The sequence below is a fragment of the Apodemus sylvaticus genome, chromosome 20 (assembly GCF_947179515.1).
Source record: "Apodemus sylvaticus chromosome 20, mApoSyl1.1, whole genome shotgun sequence".
In the NCBI taxonomy this organism is placed as follows: Eukaryota; Metazoa; Chordata; class Mammalia; order Rodentia; family Muridae; genus Apodemus; species Apodemus sylvaticus.
Genome location: NC_067491.1, coordinates 45643778 through 45657867, shown reverse-complemented (window position 1 = coordinate 45657867; position 14090 = coordinate 45643778). Strand labels below are relative to the sequence as shown.

The 14090-nt window shown below is 40.6% G+C and overlaps 1 protein-coding gene across 2 annotated transcripts in view; it reads right to left on the bottom strand.

Annotated features, from left to right (window-relative positions):
- Nucleotides 1-14090, bottom strand: part of Scyl2 (SCY1 like pseudokinase 2) — a 51575-nt gene that overhangs the window by 18328 nt on the left and 19157 nt on the right. For both annotated transcript variants that reach the window (XM_052165178.1, XM_052165179.1), the window contains exons 3-9: nucleotides 13326-13483; nucleotides 9890-10034; nucleotides 5613-5762; nucleotides 4303-4524; nucleotides 3064-3180; nucleotides 2249-2374; nucleotides 1128-1304 (exon numbers count right to left, since the gene is read on the bottom strand). In XM_052165178.1, the coding sequence (XP_052021138.1) occupies nucleotides 1128-1304; nucleotides 2249-2374; nucleotides 3064-3180; nucleotides 4303-4524; nucleotides 5613-5762; nucleotides 9890-10034; nucleotides 13326-13483 (1095 nt within the window). The remainder of the gene's footprint in view (nucleotides 1-1127; nucleotides 1305-2248; nucleotides 2375-3063; nucleotides 3181-4302; nucleotides 4525-5612; nucleotides 5763-9889; nucleotides 10035-13325; nucleotides 13484-14090) is intronic.

Sequence of the window (14090 nt, the reverse complement as noted above, 5' to 3'; positions counted from 1 at the left end):
CAGCAGAGGGCTGAGAGGGGGAGACAAGGAGAACCACTCAAATGCACACTGTTCAAAATGTCAGAATGAGACATAATATGCTAATTTCTAAAAAGTAAAAGAATAATTTCTCCATCAAGGGAACGACTGCACTCAATCACAAAACCGGTACATCAGACCGTTCATACTGACTGCTACTGCCGCCTAGTAGCAGAAACACCTAATGGTATTTTATCCAACAATTCTCCATGTTAGAAAGGAGGATGAAAGCCTTCATCTGATAATGACTATAGTTCTAGAACAGAGATAAACCCAGATTCTAATCCAGGCTATGCAACCCCACAGTTCTTAAACTCAAGAAAGTATATACCATAACAAAATCTGTATCATTTATTTCACTTACACATATACATTAGATACATATGCATTTTGTGTATATATATATGTATATATATAATTTGTATTTTTCTCATGCATATACAGATTACATATTAGTTCTATGATACTTTACACATTTTCCTCTTTTAATAAAATTTATTAGAAAAAATAAAGAGAAACAACTGACACATATCATCTACAAATTAACTAATGGAAATATCAAGCCAAATAAAAATATCTAAAACTTGATTTTTCCAAACTGGTAGTTTTTAATCAGAAACAATGTAACACATACAAAATTTGATTGCAACTTATTTTCTAAGACAATGACTTATGAAAAGCCACAAACATTCATTTGCTAAGTTTAATTATAATTTTAGCTTTCTGTCTAGTGAAAAAAAAAAGATCTAATATACTTACCTCAATTTTTTAAACATTTAACATTTTTTGTTTGTTTTAACATGTATGGGTGTTTTGCCTGAATGTGTATGTCTGTGCCTGGTTCCTGGAGTCCAGAGTCCAGGACAGGGACCTGTGATGCCCCAGGACAGGCGTCACAGATAGCCGAGAGCCACCATGCGGGTGCTGAGAACTGAGCCAGGTCCTCTGCAGAAGCAGCTGGCACACTCAATTCCTCTAGCTCTTACACACTCAATTTCTCTAGCTCTTACACACTCAACTTTTAAAAGCTCAAAATAGTCACTGTTTTGTTCTTAGTGGTAGTAGCTATCACAATAATGCATAAATATTCAGAAGTACTCACAACATACCTGGATTGGCTCCTGCTGTTTAAACACAGGACCAAGTTCAGGTAGAATTAATTTGATATATTCTTCTTTGGTGCATTCCTCAGCAATCAGCAAAACATTAGGTAAAACAAAAGGTACCATGTCAGGATTTACAAATTCTGAGGTCAAACAGGGTAAAATTCTCTGCACAATGACCCGCTGAAAGGGAAAAATGAAAAATTTATAAAAACAAAAGTATTTCAGAAGTTCACTATTTACAACTGCAGTGTAAAGTGGCCATAAAGTTCATGCTGAAACTGAAATACTTTCTAGACTCTGTTGCTAGAACATCAAGACAAACTGCACAGGTTCCCAGTGTCTGAAAACCAGGTTACTGCTTGCTCCAGCCTTCCCAAGTTCACCTTGTGTTCACTGACAGTGTTTCTTCTCTTAATTCTGTCAGTCCTCATGACTCTGACCATCTACCTGAAGCAGCACCCAGGCTCTAACTGGGAACTCAGACTCACCCATGCCTGTGTGCGCTGTGGCAGCTGGGAGAGGAACAACCGTATTCTGCTTCCCAGCCATGTCAGTACAGGGTAGCAGACAAGGGCTGATTGCTGCAGCTTTACAGACAAGTGCAGAGTCAGCAATTAACAGTTTTACAACTAGTATCTTCTCTAGCATTCGCTGTTTTTAGTCTGGCTAGCCTACCACTCCTAGTCCATCTGCCCTACCCCACCAAGTGCTGGGATTAAAGACGAAGGCATGTGCCATCAGGTCCAGCCTCCAACATTTTGAATGTGATTTGACATCCACTACTTAGTAAGTCAGAGAAAGAGAGCAGGGAAACAGAGAGGTTTGCATCAGTAGCGATGCATCCTTTAACTGCTAGTGAGCAGTGAGCTCCACCAGGGGTGTCTACAGACACCACGGGGGACAGGTAACAACCAGCACAGGCAGCCTTAGCGCAGGGAGCATCCTAAGGGTTAGGTCCCATCTATTCTACACCACACCTAAGCTTCAGCCTCAGTATGCAGCAGTTCCTGTCCCTTATGGACCTCAGGGAAAGCTGCCTTACTTCACTGGAAGAATGGGTTTTGGTAACTCCGACTGAAGACTAAATTAAAAACCCCTGACTACGTAAAATCTGATTAACGAACCTTGGGCAGCTTTGGCAGAACCTTTGGCAATCCTTTGAAGAACTGTGACTTCTGGAGATTGTCTCTTTGGAATAAGGTATCAAAATATTGAAGTGTTACTGCACCAACATCATCAAAGAAGGGAATCTAAAAACAGAAGCCAATTATTCTGATACTCAGTTAAAAGTTACTCATATCTAAAATCACCACAACAAAGTGAAAAAAGTATTCAAAAACATTCAGCAATATTCTAAGCATTACCTTAAATAAAAATTATTAATTAGAAAAATCCAAATAAAAAATTGATTTATTTGAATTCAAGTTCAAATCACCAGTACCTGTGAATCAGCTGAGCAGTAACATTATTTATAAAATACAGAAAAATTAAAATAGTTTGAAAGTTAGAGCTAGAAAGATGGCTCAGCAGGGAAGAGCATTGTTGCTATTCTAGAGAACATGAGTTAAATTCCCAGCATCACATCAGACAACTTCTGCATTCATACACACATACCTTTACCCAGACACAAACAAATACACCATTAAAAAACAGTAAATAAAATGTTTAAGAATAAAATATCTTGAAAACATGATGAATACTATGTACACACTAAGTTAAAGACAAAGCTTTGACTTTTCAGGGAATTCAGAATGTCTGCATCCCTGGTTGTGCTATCAGGATCTCTGTTTATTTGAAATCTTAATTTTCTAGTTAACATTAAAAGCTGAATACTTAACACATTCAAGCACATAGCTTCTAAGGATAAAACTATGCATTATGAGAGTTGCAATCTTATTTTCTGTTCCATCATCTAACACAAACATCTCCATGTACTCACTTTTGTCATTTGATCTGCATCGGGTCTTACAGCTGGAGTTACGTTTAACAACAGCTTGACATGTTCACGAACTTCCTCTGGTATACTCGTAAGTGAACTAGATCCTAAACGACTCAACTATTCAAAAGAGCAAAACAGGTATGAGCATATAGCACTCAAAAGGTTAAGAACCCTTTCTACTCAGTGTGTATCTGTTGGCTGCACAAATACCAACTCTATTTCAATATAACTGAAAATGTCTTTAATGCTCTAGGTACTTCCATGTCTAAAGTAAGACAGGGAGTATTTTAGATACTCTAGTAAATGTCAGGATAAAAGTTGTAGGAACTAATATAATCATTATTTATAGAAATTACTTTTACTGAATTAACTTTACATGAACTTGAAATGAATTGCTCATTTCTTTTTTTTCTTTTTTGGATTTGGTTTTTTCGAGACAGGGTTTCTCTGTATAGCCCTGGCTGTCCTGGAACTCACTCTGTAGACCAGGCTGGCCTTGAACTCAGAAATCCGCCTGCCTCTGCCTCCCAGAGTGCTGGGATTACAGGCGTGCGCCACCACCATCCAGCTGAATTGCTCATTTCTATGAAGGAATTTCTACAGCTGTGATTGCCTGCAAAAACTGAACAGGACCAAGCAGGCCAACTCTCCAGAATGGGGGAAAGGCTGCTCGCTCATAAGGCCCCGCCCCTCGCTAAGGAGGGGCAGCCATCCCAGAGGGAAAGAATGCCCTCCAGGGGATAAGCACACACTCCTGTGAGTCTGTGGACAGCACAAAAGAAGCCTAATGCTTATTAAAAACCAAACAGAGAGCATGAGTTGAGAGGTCACTTGGGAAAATGGGGGTAGGGGTGAGTCTGGGAGGAGTTAGTAGAAAAAGAAGTGAAGAATATGATCAAAAGACATTGTACATGACATAAAAATATTTTAAAATTAATAAAGATACTATATTTTGGTTCCTGGAGAGATGGCTCAGTGGTTAAGGGCACTGACTGTTCTTCCAGAGGTCCTGAGTTCAATTTCCAGCAACCACATGGTGGCTCACAACCATCTGTAATGGAATCCAATGCCTTCTTCTGGTGTGTCTAAAGACAGCTACGGTGTACTTATATACATAAAAAAAAAATAAATAATTTTTTTTTTAAAAAAAGATACTATATTTTTAAGAAAATTTTTTTGTCTACATTTTAGAAAAAAAAAACCCAGGAGAGCTCTAAACCCATGTTAATAGGCAAACACCTGATCCAGTTGTCTGCTGAAACTCTTGTAAATGTCCTGCTTGTTGACTTCAAATATAGGTCTCCCTTTATTAAACACAGCATACATAACAGCTCCTAATGAGTACATGTCACTGGCCGTCTCACAGCTCACGGAGAGGATATACTCTGGAGCCAAGTATTCAGGGTTCGGAAGACACAACGATGGTAAATTTGGGTCCCACTCTTTACAAGGAAACTTTGGCTGTAAGAAGATAGAAAGGGGACAACAGGGTTAGAACTGCAAGTAACAGCAAACCACACACACCACAGCTATCTTTAAATTTGTATTGACCCAGCTAGGCGTGGTGGTGTATACCTTTAGTCCCAACACAAGGGGCACAGAGGCAGATGGATCTCTGTGAGTTCAAGGCCAACCTGTTCTACATAATGATTTCCAGGACAGCCAGGGTTACATACAGAGATGCTGTTTCCAAAACTAAAAGAGACGATGACAACAACATTTTACAGAGTCAAGCAAGGGAAAATGCTACCATCACCTTTAACTCTAAAATTCCCAAATCGGTGAATCTGGGAAATATGTGCAACAGACAACTGAGCTGTATTAAGTGTCCCATCACCAAGGTTTTCTAGGTCACCAGGAACCAAGCAAAGCAAAGCACGCTGGCCTAAGGTGGCATTCTGAGTAGGACTGCACAGGTATCTGGCCAGGGTTACTGGGACAAGCGCTTGGGAGCAGAAAAATGGAGCTGAGGTCCCAGCTGGGCGAGGGCAAGTGTTCAGCATCCACCTAAGCTCACTGTCCCTTCCCGACACACCACACGGAGCTGCGGTAAGGAGTAAGAATGAAAATGCTCGGAAGAGCTTGGAAGATAAAAGGAAGGGGCGGGGAGTGGAGGGAGTTATATGCTCGTGTGAGTTGTCAAAGGACACTGAAGAGAACACTTGAATAAATGTCAGCATGTAACCACTGCTGCTGCTCTGTGATCCCTGCGGAAGACCATGCTCTCACATGCAGGAGCAATGGTATTAAGGAATCACAATAGCAGCTTGTATATTTGGATTTCTAAAAAAGAAATTTCTGTTTAACCAAGTTGCTCAGCTTTCTCGAGACACCTACAGAATTAATCACCTGACAGCTACTCCCTGGCACACGGACAGGCAGGTTTCTCCTTACAGTCAGAGACGCAGTGCACCGTCACTGCGCCTCGTGCTTTACCAAGTTACAGAACATGTTCTGACCCCTGCGGATACAATCACAGATTTCCATGATTTTAAAAATCTAAACATTAGAACATTAAAAAACCTAAACAAATCTAAAACTGCCATTACCTCTTGTTCAGAAGGATTGCTCGATGACACGCAGAAGTCAAAACCCATTATTTTCCAGGCTCCACTTTTATTCAAAATTATATTTTCAGGAGTAACATTTCCATGAACCATTTTTACACTGCTGTGCAAAAATGACAATCCTTCAGAAACCTAGAAAAAAAAATGACTCTTGTAAAAAATGTCTTTTGTATGGAACAAGACACCTGCTGAGTTAAGAGTTTTCACAAGTCAGATAACAATCAAAATAGTGGGGAAATCATGCAACAAAACTGAACTACAGCTATAAAGGGGTTCCTTTTTATAATAACAGAAAGAAGATAAATTTCTGCTGTATAAATTCATTTCCAGTTTGAAATGCGAGATTTCTCATTGAGTTGGATAAGATTTTTTGTGTAGTTACTTTATATTTAAAATTCACCTTTTCTGAGTAGTAATTACTGTGCTTATTTTAAGTACTTAATGTTTGCTTACAGCCACACTGAACTACCACAAGGTAACTTTGACATAGGTCCCAGAGATGACTACAGGATCAGGTAAACAGAGCAAACGGACGTCTGTACCAGGAAGAGGTGGGTTCTGGCAAGTGGCCGCTCTCTGACTTCCAAGAATCCTCTGTCCCTGGCTTTCCTCAAACTCTACTGGTCCCTTCTTTCTAGTTTGCTTTCCTGGCTTTCTGGACTCTGCTCACTCTCAGTTCTTACCCTCAGTACTCCTCCTCCCTCAGTTCTTACCCTCAGTACTCCTCCTCCCTCAGTTCTTACCCTCAGTACTCCTCCTCCCTCAGTTCTTACCCTCAGTACTCCTCCTCCCTCAGTTCTTACCCTCAGTACTCCTCCTCCCTCAGTTCTTACCCTCAGTACTCCTCCTCCCTCAGTTCTTACCCTCAGTACTCCTCCTCCCTCAGTTCTTACCCTCAGTACTCCTCCTCCCTCAGTTCTTACCCTCAGTACTCCTCCTCCCTCAGTTCTTACCCTCAGTACTCCTCCTCCCTCAGTTCTTACCCTCAGTACTCCTCCTCCCTCAGTTCTTACCCTCAGTACTCCTCCTCCCTCAGTTCTTACCCTCAGTACTCCTCTTCCCTCAGTTCTTACCCTCAGTACTCCTCCTCTACCGTGGAGCAGGGCCCTGCTATGCCCAGACCTCCAGACCTACGGGGCCACCTTCTCATCCCTTCACTCTCCTGTAAACATCAGAATTCCAGAGAAATCCGAAATTGAGCTTCTACCCCAAATTTAGTTCATTCCTCCTATAATGTTTTCCATACTATTAATAATTACTTGCCGGGCGGTGGTGGCGCACGCCTGTAATCCCAGCACTCTGGGAGGCAGAGGCAGGTGGATTTCTGAGTTCAAGGCCAGCCTGGTCTACAGAATGAGTTCCAGGACAGCCAGGGCTATACAGAGAAACCCTGTCTCGAAAAAACCAAATCAAAAAAAAAAAAAAATTTACTTTGTTTAACTGTTTACTAAGAACAAAAATATTTGAACTACCCTGAGTTGTTTTAATTTAGGCAATCAGGCCCCCCTGGGGGGACCTGCCTTGAGTCCCATAGTCCCAGTGAGTTCAAGGGCAGCTTAGACTACATAGCAAATTCCAGATGAACCAGTGTTACAAAGTAAGTCCCTATCACTATACATATGTTTGTGTGACATGTGTGTGTGTGACATGTATTGCACATGTGCGTCAGTATTCTGTTAAAACATAACCCAAACTATTCATTCTCCTAGTCAAACCTCCTTTCTCTCAGATTAAAATCTGAAGCATTTATTTGACTTCCAAAAACCCATAAAGGTCATGTATGGTTAGGATTTCTAAGGTAATTAAGGACGCTCCCACTCCTGGAGTAGACCACCTTCCTATGAGCTACAGGTCAAGGAGGCCTCCAAAATCTAAGTAATTGCCGCTGCTGAATGCCCACCAGAACTACACTGTAATGTAAGCCGTTACTATAGAAGACAACACGGTTGGTCACAGAACACAGAAGAACCAAGCTGGCACTAAACTGGAAGCTTCCCACCTGCTGGCTAGCTTACAAGATGCTAGAGAAGTGGTTGTCAAAAGGTCTTAGCTGTGGACTCCATGCCAGGGGAAATTTATACCGGTGCAACAGTAAGTCTATTACCGGAGTAACCAACCTCTTTCTGACTGGAATTAAGGCCCAGGCCATAGGAAGAAATTCCTATCTAATACTGTAAGTCTGGTTAAAAGCCTATAGCTGAGGTGGCTGTAGGCTCTAATAGGGAAAGCAATGCTGCTGTTCCGTTAGACAGACATGACAGAAGAGTCTTCCAAACCACTTCCTTCATGTTCACAGATTAATACAGCTGTCTCCTTAGGTCTTACAGCTGGCAGAGCTGTCTGCAGAGACACACAGCAGTCTGACTACCTGTACAATACTGGACCTGCCAACACTCATCACCGCGGGGTGGGAACTCAGGGGGTCCAATCCTCCCTGAGAGGCAGTCTAAGGATTCTCAGAGCAGGAGCGACAGGTAAGGTTCCCAGGCTCCTGTAAGCAAGCCTAATTAAACTTACTGGGTCACTAAAGAAACAAAGACATGAAAGCAGAAGAAAGACTAGTTAAAAAAGATGAGGGGATGGAGAGATGACTCAGCAGGGAAGAGCAGTGGAGCAGATTCAATTCTCAGCACCCACAGGGTGCCGTACAACCATCTGCAACTCAAGTTACAAGGGGTCTGAAGCCCTCTGGCCTAGGTGTGGTGCACATATTTATGCAGGCAAAGAAATACATGTTTAAAAAAAAAGGAGTAGTAGGAGGGGGTGAGGGAGTGGTGACAACAGAGTATGGAAGAACCGGATCAAAACACATTACACATAGCTGTGAAATTCACAACAAAACCCATTGCCACATAGTTAACATATGATAATAAACTCTGTAAAATTGTACTTTTCCAAAAATACTATTCCCAAACATAACTTGAAAAAGTACTAAGTTTTTCAAATCAAGAAGTTTCCTTAACTTCACAAGAAAACGAGCTACATACTTACCGTATATTCTTAAAAGAGTGACTTAGTTATGTTATATGTATATACAGGGTTCATGCCCCATATACTTCAGTTAAAATGCCAGTGCTGCAGCATATTAACTCTAAGGTGTACATCAGTGCTCTGTGTGTGTGTGTGTATGGGGTTATTTTTGTATGCACGAGAGTCCGTGTGTGGGGTGGGGTGGGGTGGGGTGGTTGCGTGCACGCATGGGGGTGGGGTGGAGGAGGATGTCAGTGTACCCTCTATCACTCACTCTCGGGTCTCCCATCTGCAGACGCCGCCCACAGGCTGGATTACAGGCGCGCACATGCAGTTCCTTAAGCGAGTGCAGACTTCAGACCCCGGTCCTTGCGCTTATGCAGCAAGTGCTCTGATCTACTAACTCCTCTCCTGCTTCTATTTTTTTGTTTGTTTGTTTGCTTTTATTTTTAACTGTTAACCTTTCAAACTATTTTGTAGTTTGGGAAAACAGTCCAGTTGCTTGCTACAAGACAACAGCAATCAAAACGGAGGTGGTGCTGGCACAAAGACAGAAAAAGAACCTAGAAATAGTCTCTGCATATGGTCAAATGACTTTTTTTATGGTGGCACTAAAAGCATTCAATGGGGGTGGGGAATCCAGCTTCTTAATTAATGAAGCTGGGAAAATTATCTATGGAAGAATGAAGTTGGACATTTATGACATTTGCAGACGTTAACTCAAACTAGAGATTCAGCGCTATGGCAGAGCATGCACTCAACATGTGACGGCCGACACAAGGAACAGCAAAGCGAATCAACGCCTAGAGATGACGACAGCTCGGGTGTAACCAGCAGCACAGGAGCGAAGGACAAGTGCTCAAGGCTGATGGGACCCTCAGCAGATGACGCACAGCAGGGAAAGGCATCGGCTGCCAAAGCCAGGCCTCAGCTCCATCCCTTCATATGTTTAAAATAGCTTAGCAAGGCATTGTGGGTCAAGGCTAGCCTGGCTTATATAACAAAGACCAGACCAGCCAGAGCAATATGGTAAGACCTGCTTTGTATATTTGGCTGGGTTTTGGGGGGGAGGGGTACACATAAAATATAACAAGCCTAATGATAAATACAACAAAATTTCTAAGACATGAAAAAAATTTCCAAATTATTGTCAAGAACCCAAGGTTGACATAATGTAGTCTACATGGCAGATCAATGTGAAATAGATACAAAGTGTTTTAAAGAGAAAAAAACTTGTCCCTTACTTAAAAAAAAAAAAAAAAAACAAAAAACAAAAAAACCCCACATACCTGAAGTAAACCATACTTAGTTTCTACATCATAAAGTTTATAATCCTTGATGTCTGGAGATATTGAAGAGGGTAGATTTTCCCAGTTACCAAGAACATTGGCTAAACTGGCAAAAACTGGTTCTGTACAAAATGCCAAGCAATCCCTGTATCAAAAAAGAAAAAGAGTTTCTATCACTTTTATATATTATAAAAATTAAGTACATATAAAATAACAGATAACCTATCAAAGAGTTAAGTTAGTTAAGAAACTACTTCATATCAGTAAGAGAGTTTGGGGTTGATAACCCCAGCCTGACTACAGCACCCCGAAACCAACAAAGGCATATTTACACACAAACCACGTGGATAAATTATTCAATCTTTTAAACTAAGTACTGTAACAACTATGATACATTTTATTTTAAATTTTAAAAGTAAAAAATATTTCAATTTAGCTTTTTAAATGATTGCTTGAAAACCAAAAAATTGACTGACTCAAAACTGTTTCATTAAACCCATTCTACACTTATCTGTAAGGCTGTAATTTTCAAAATATGCTCCAAGAAACCTACAGCTTTCTCACACCCCACAGGAGCAAGGCAGAGGAAAACAGGCCCCCACATTCTTCCATCAATCAAAACAGCTTTATCTACTTTGTACATCATTTTGAAAAGATTCAACAATTTTTAAGTTTTAATTACTGATTTTTTGACTTAAACGATTTTAATGTTCATTGACTGTTACCATGGATACTGACAGCCTGTTACAAGACATAATGATCGCCTCAAGCTTTAAAGACAGGTAAGATCTGGCTCCCAGCCCTGGCTTTCCTATTTATTATCTTGGTGATGTGCACACCCTCTCTATGAGCCTGTCTGTAAGGTGGTGCTAACAGACGAACCAGGGCCATAGTCATGTAAAGTACAGGGCAGGGCACCGCTCACTTAGCACTGCTGCCGTAAGTACCACCCAGTCCAGGCCCAACCAGGCTTAGCAATGGAAACCTACAAAGTGCGAAGGGCAAGCCCAGCTCCAGCTCCAAGATGTCTGTTATTTAACGGCAGCTCTGCACTTACGTCAGGGTCTGTAATTTAACAGCGGCTCTGCACTGACGTCAGGATTGTAATATACTGCTTAGCTTCCTTCTGTAATATACAGAGTCTGTAATATACTGCTTAGCTTCCTTCTGTAATATACAGTGTCTGTAATATACTGCTTAGCTTTCCTTCTGTAATATACAGTGTCTGTAATATATTGCTTAGCTTCCTTCTGTAAAATACTGCTTAACTTCCTTCTATAATACACAGAGTCTGTAATATACTGCTTAGCTTCCTTCTGTAATATACAGTGTATAATATACTGCTTAGCTTTCCCTCTGTAATATACAGGGTCTGTAATATACTGCTTAGCTTCCTTCTGTAATATACAGTGTGTAATATACTGCTTAGCTTTCCTTCTATAATATACAGGGTCTGTAATATACTGCTTAGCTTTCCTTCTGTAATATACAGTGTCTGTAATATATTGTTTAGCTTTCTTTCTGTAATATACAGGGTCTGTAAAATATTGTTTAGCTTCCTTCTGTAATATAAGGGTCTATAATATACTGCTTAGCTTCCTTTTGTAATATATAGTATGTAATATACTGCTTAGCTTTCCTTCTGTAATATACAGGGTCTGTAATATACTGCTTAGTTTTTCTTCTGCCTTGAACCTATTTTTCAAATGAAAAGAAATGTGGAATCTAAATCTATCATCTCAATCCTAATAATACACTGAAAACTAGAAATAATTTCTTCTAGTCCTTAAAGTGTCTCCTATGATTAATGCTTACAATTTTCATAACCCTTACAACTACATGTGATGAAGTAACCTCTGAATTTTCTCTTCCTAGTGGCAAATAAATTCCTATTTTCAAGGCTCAACAAGTAGAGCTTGTCATGCAAGTCCCTTGCCCTGGGTTCAATTCCCAGAACCCACATAATGGTGGAAGGAGAGAACTGATTCCACAAAATTGTCCTTTGACCTCTACATACACCATGACATGTACGCCCACATATATCACACACACACACTCAATTTAATAAATGGAAAGAAAAATGTTTATTTTTTTATAACTCTATTATGTTTAAATCACTGTATAAAAAGCTATATGATAAAGGAAAGTCCATTAGCCTTTCTCACCTCAGGAAACTTCAAACATTATGAAACTTAAGACAAATAGATCACATGAACACTACAGAGACATTTCTATAATAAAAGATCTGAGCATACTTCGTGGTATGGCTGACCAGCTACCAACTCCCAGGTTTGCCAGTCAAGCCAGAGTTTAAGTGGCGACCCCATCCTCTGTCCTGTGCAACTCTGAGGCTTACGTGAGGTAAGGAATGGGAGACATCTGCACAGCTCTGGACATGGTAAATGTCTGTGCCTTTGTCTGGGAATCATAAGGTGGGGATTCAGCTGAAGATTTCAAACAAGGAAATCTCGTTCAAAGCCTACTATGTAAAACAGACAAAAGCAAAACCTTCCCAGCTGAAGGGGGAGGGAAGCTCGGAATCCGCTGCTTGCCTGTTCCTGTCTCGTCCTTAACATCCTAAAGGCCACAGAACACAACCTGCCAACAACTTAAAACCTTCTGACTTAAGACAAGGGGACAGTGGGCTAAGGAGGACAGAAGAAATAAGTTTGAAAAAATAACTATGAATAACATAGAAAAAATTTACAAAGGTAGGGAGGGTATCTAAAGGATTGGTCCAGTCAAGATTACATAAGTCCTATTTTCTGATTATCTCAGCAACATTTCCTAAGCTTATCTTTCAGTAAAATTGACAGTGAAATAACTGAGAGACTACAGACTGACAGATTGGACATAAAAGGTTTAATGTCTATGACAGCACTTTGATACACATACACAGCATCGATCCTGGAATCATTAGCAAAACGCAGATCAGAAATTCTAGCCAAATGGCAAGAGCATCCTCCTTCAAGCAATGACTGTGTTCCAGGTCCCGCAGACCCACTATGACTACTATAAACAAATATGGGCTCATGGCAAATGTGGAAAGTACCAATACTCCATTAGACACATGCGGAGGCTCACTAGGAGAGACTCACTGACTGCTGCACTCCTGCAGAGGACCCAGGTTCTGTTCCAGCACCACTCAGTGGCACACAACTGCCGCTAACTCCACTTCCAGGAGTGACACCAGCTTCTGCGCTCTGATGGCTACACACATAGTGCACATAAACTCACAAGCAAACACGCATGCACAGACAAAATAAGCAGACACATGCATACACGATGATATAAATCTTAGGGTAACCAATGATCCACGTGATCTCAACACTTACTTTTCAAGAACTTTTTTGTTGATACTATTCGAAATAGACCAAAATGTTACGTTTTAACTATTTATTCAGGACACTTCCTGTATGAAGTTTCAAACACTTACCTTGACTCTTCTAAAGGATGCTGGACAGTGAGAAGCCGAGGGTGTCGTAGCCGAGTTAACTGTTGGACTCCGCGCTTTAAAGAATCGATGATTTGATCCTTTTCAAACTTTTGATATTTGTCGATCAGCTTTTTATCAAAGACAAAAACAGCCACTTCCTAATTTTAAAAGAAATATAGCTAATTTTATCAGGAAATATATGAAAGCAGTGCTGTAACAGTCTATGAACAAATAACTTAAAGTAACGTTATAGAAATGTTAGCAATATTACAATAGTATACCAATGAAAAAGCAGAGTAAAGAAAGATAAGTAAATCCAAATATATTTAGAAGAGTCAGACCCCTGTCCTCACTTCTCAGAAGGAGACCACAGGGAATCCCCATCTTGTAATTATCAGAAATACAAACTATGTGCCCTTCATTCCTCTATGTAGTGCTCTTAACTCAAACAAAACATTTGAATAAATGCTTAAACCTTCACAATGTTATTCAAGACAGACATGCATAGCCCAGGCTATGTAGGTTAAGGGTGCCTGTACTTGAAGGAACCTGGAATTACCAAACCCAGCCCAGCAACGAAATTTAAGGAAAAAACCAAAACTTTACAAAGACCGGTTCTCTGTCAGAGATGATTGTTTACACAAAACCTATTATGTAAGGATCTTTAAAATGTGACTGTTCCTCCTGCCCATCATCCATGGGCAGTCACTGTGTGGGCCCTGTGCCCCTCCTCCCCTGTCCCTGTGCCACTGTGCTTGCCACTGA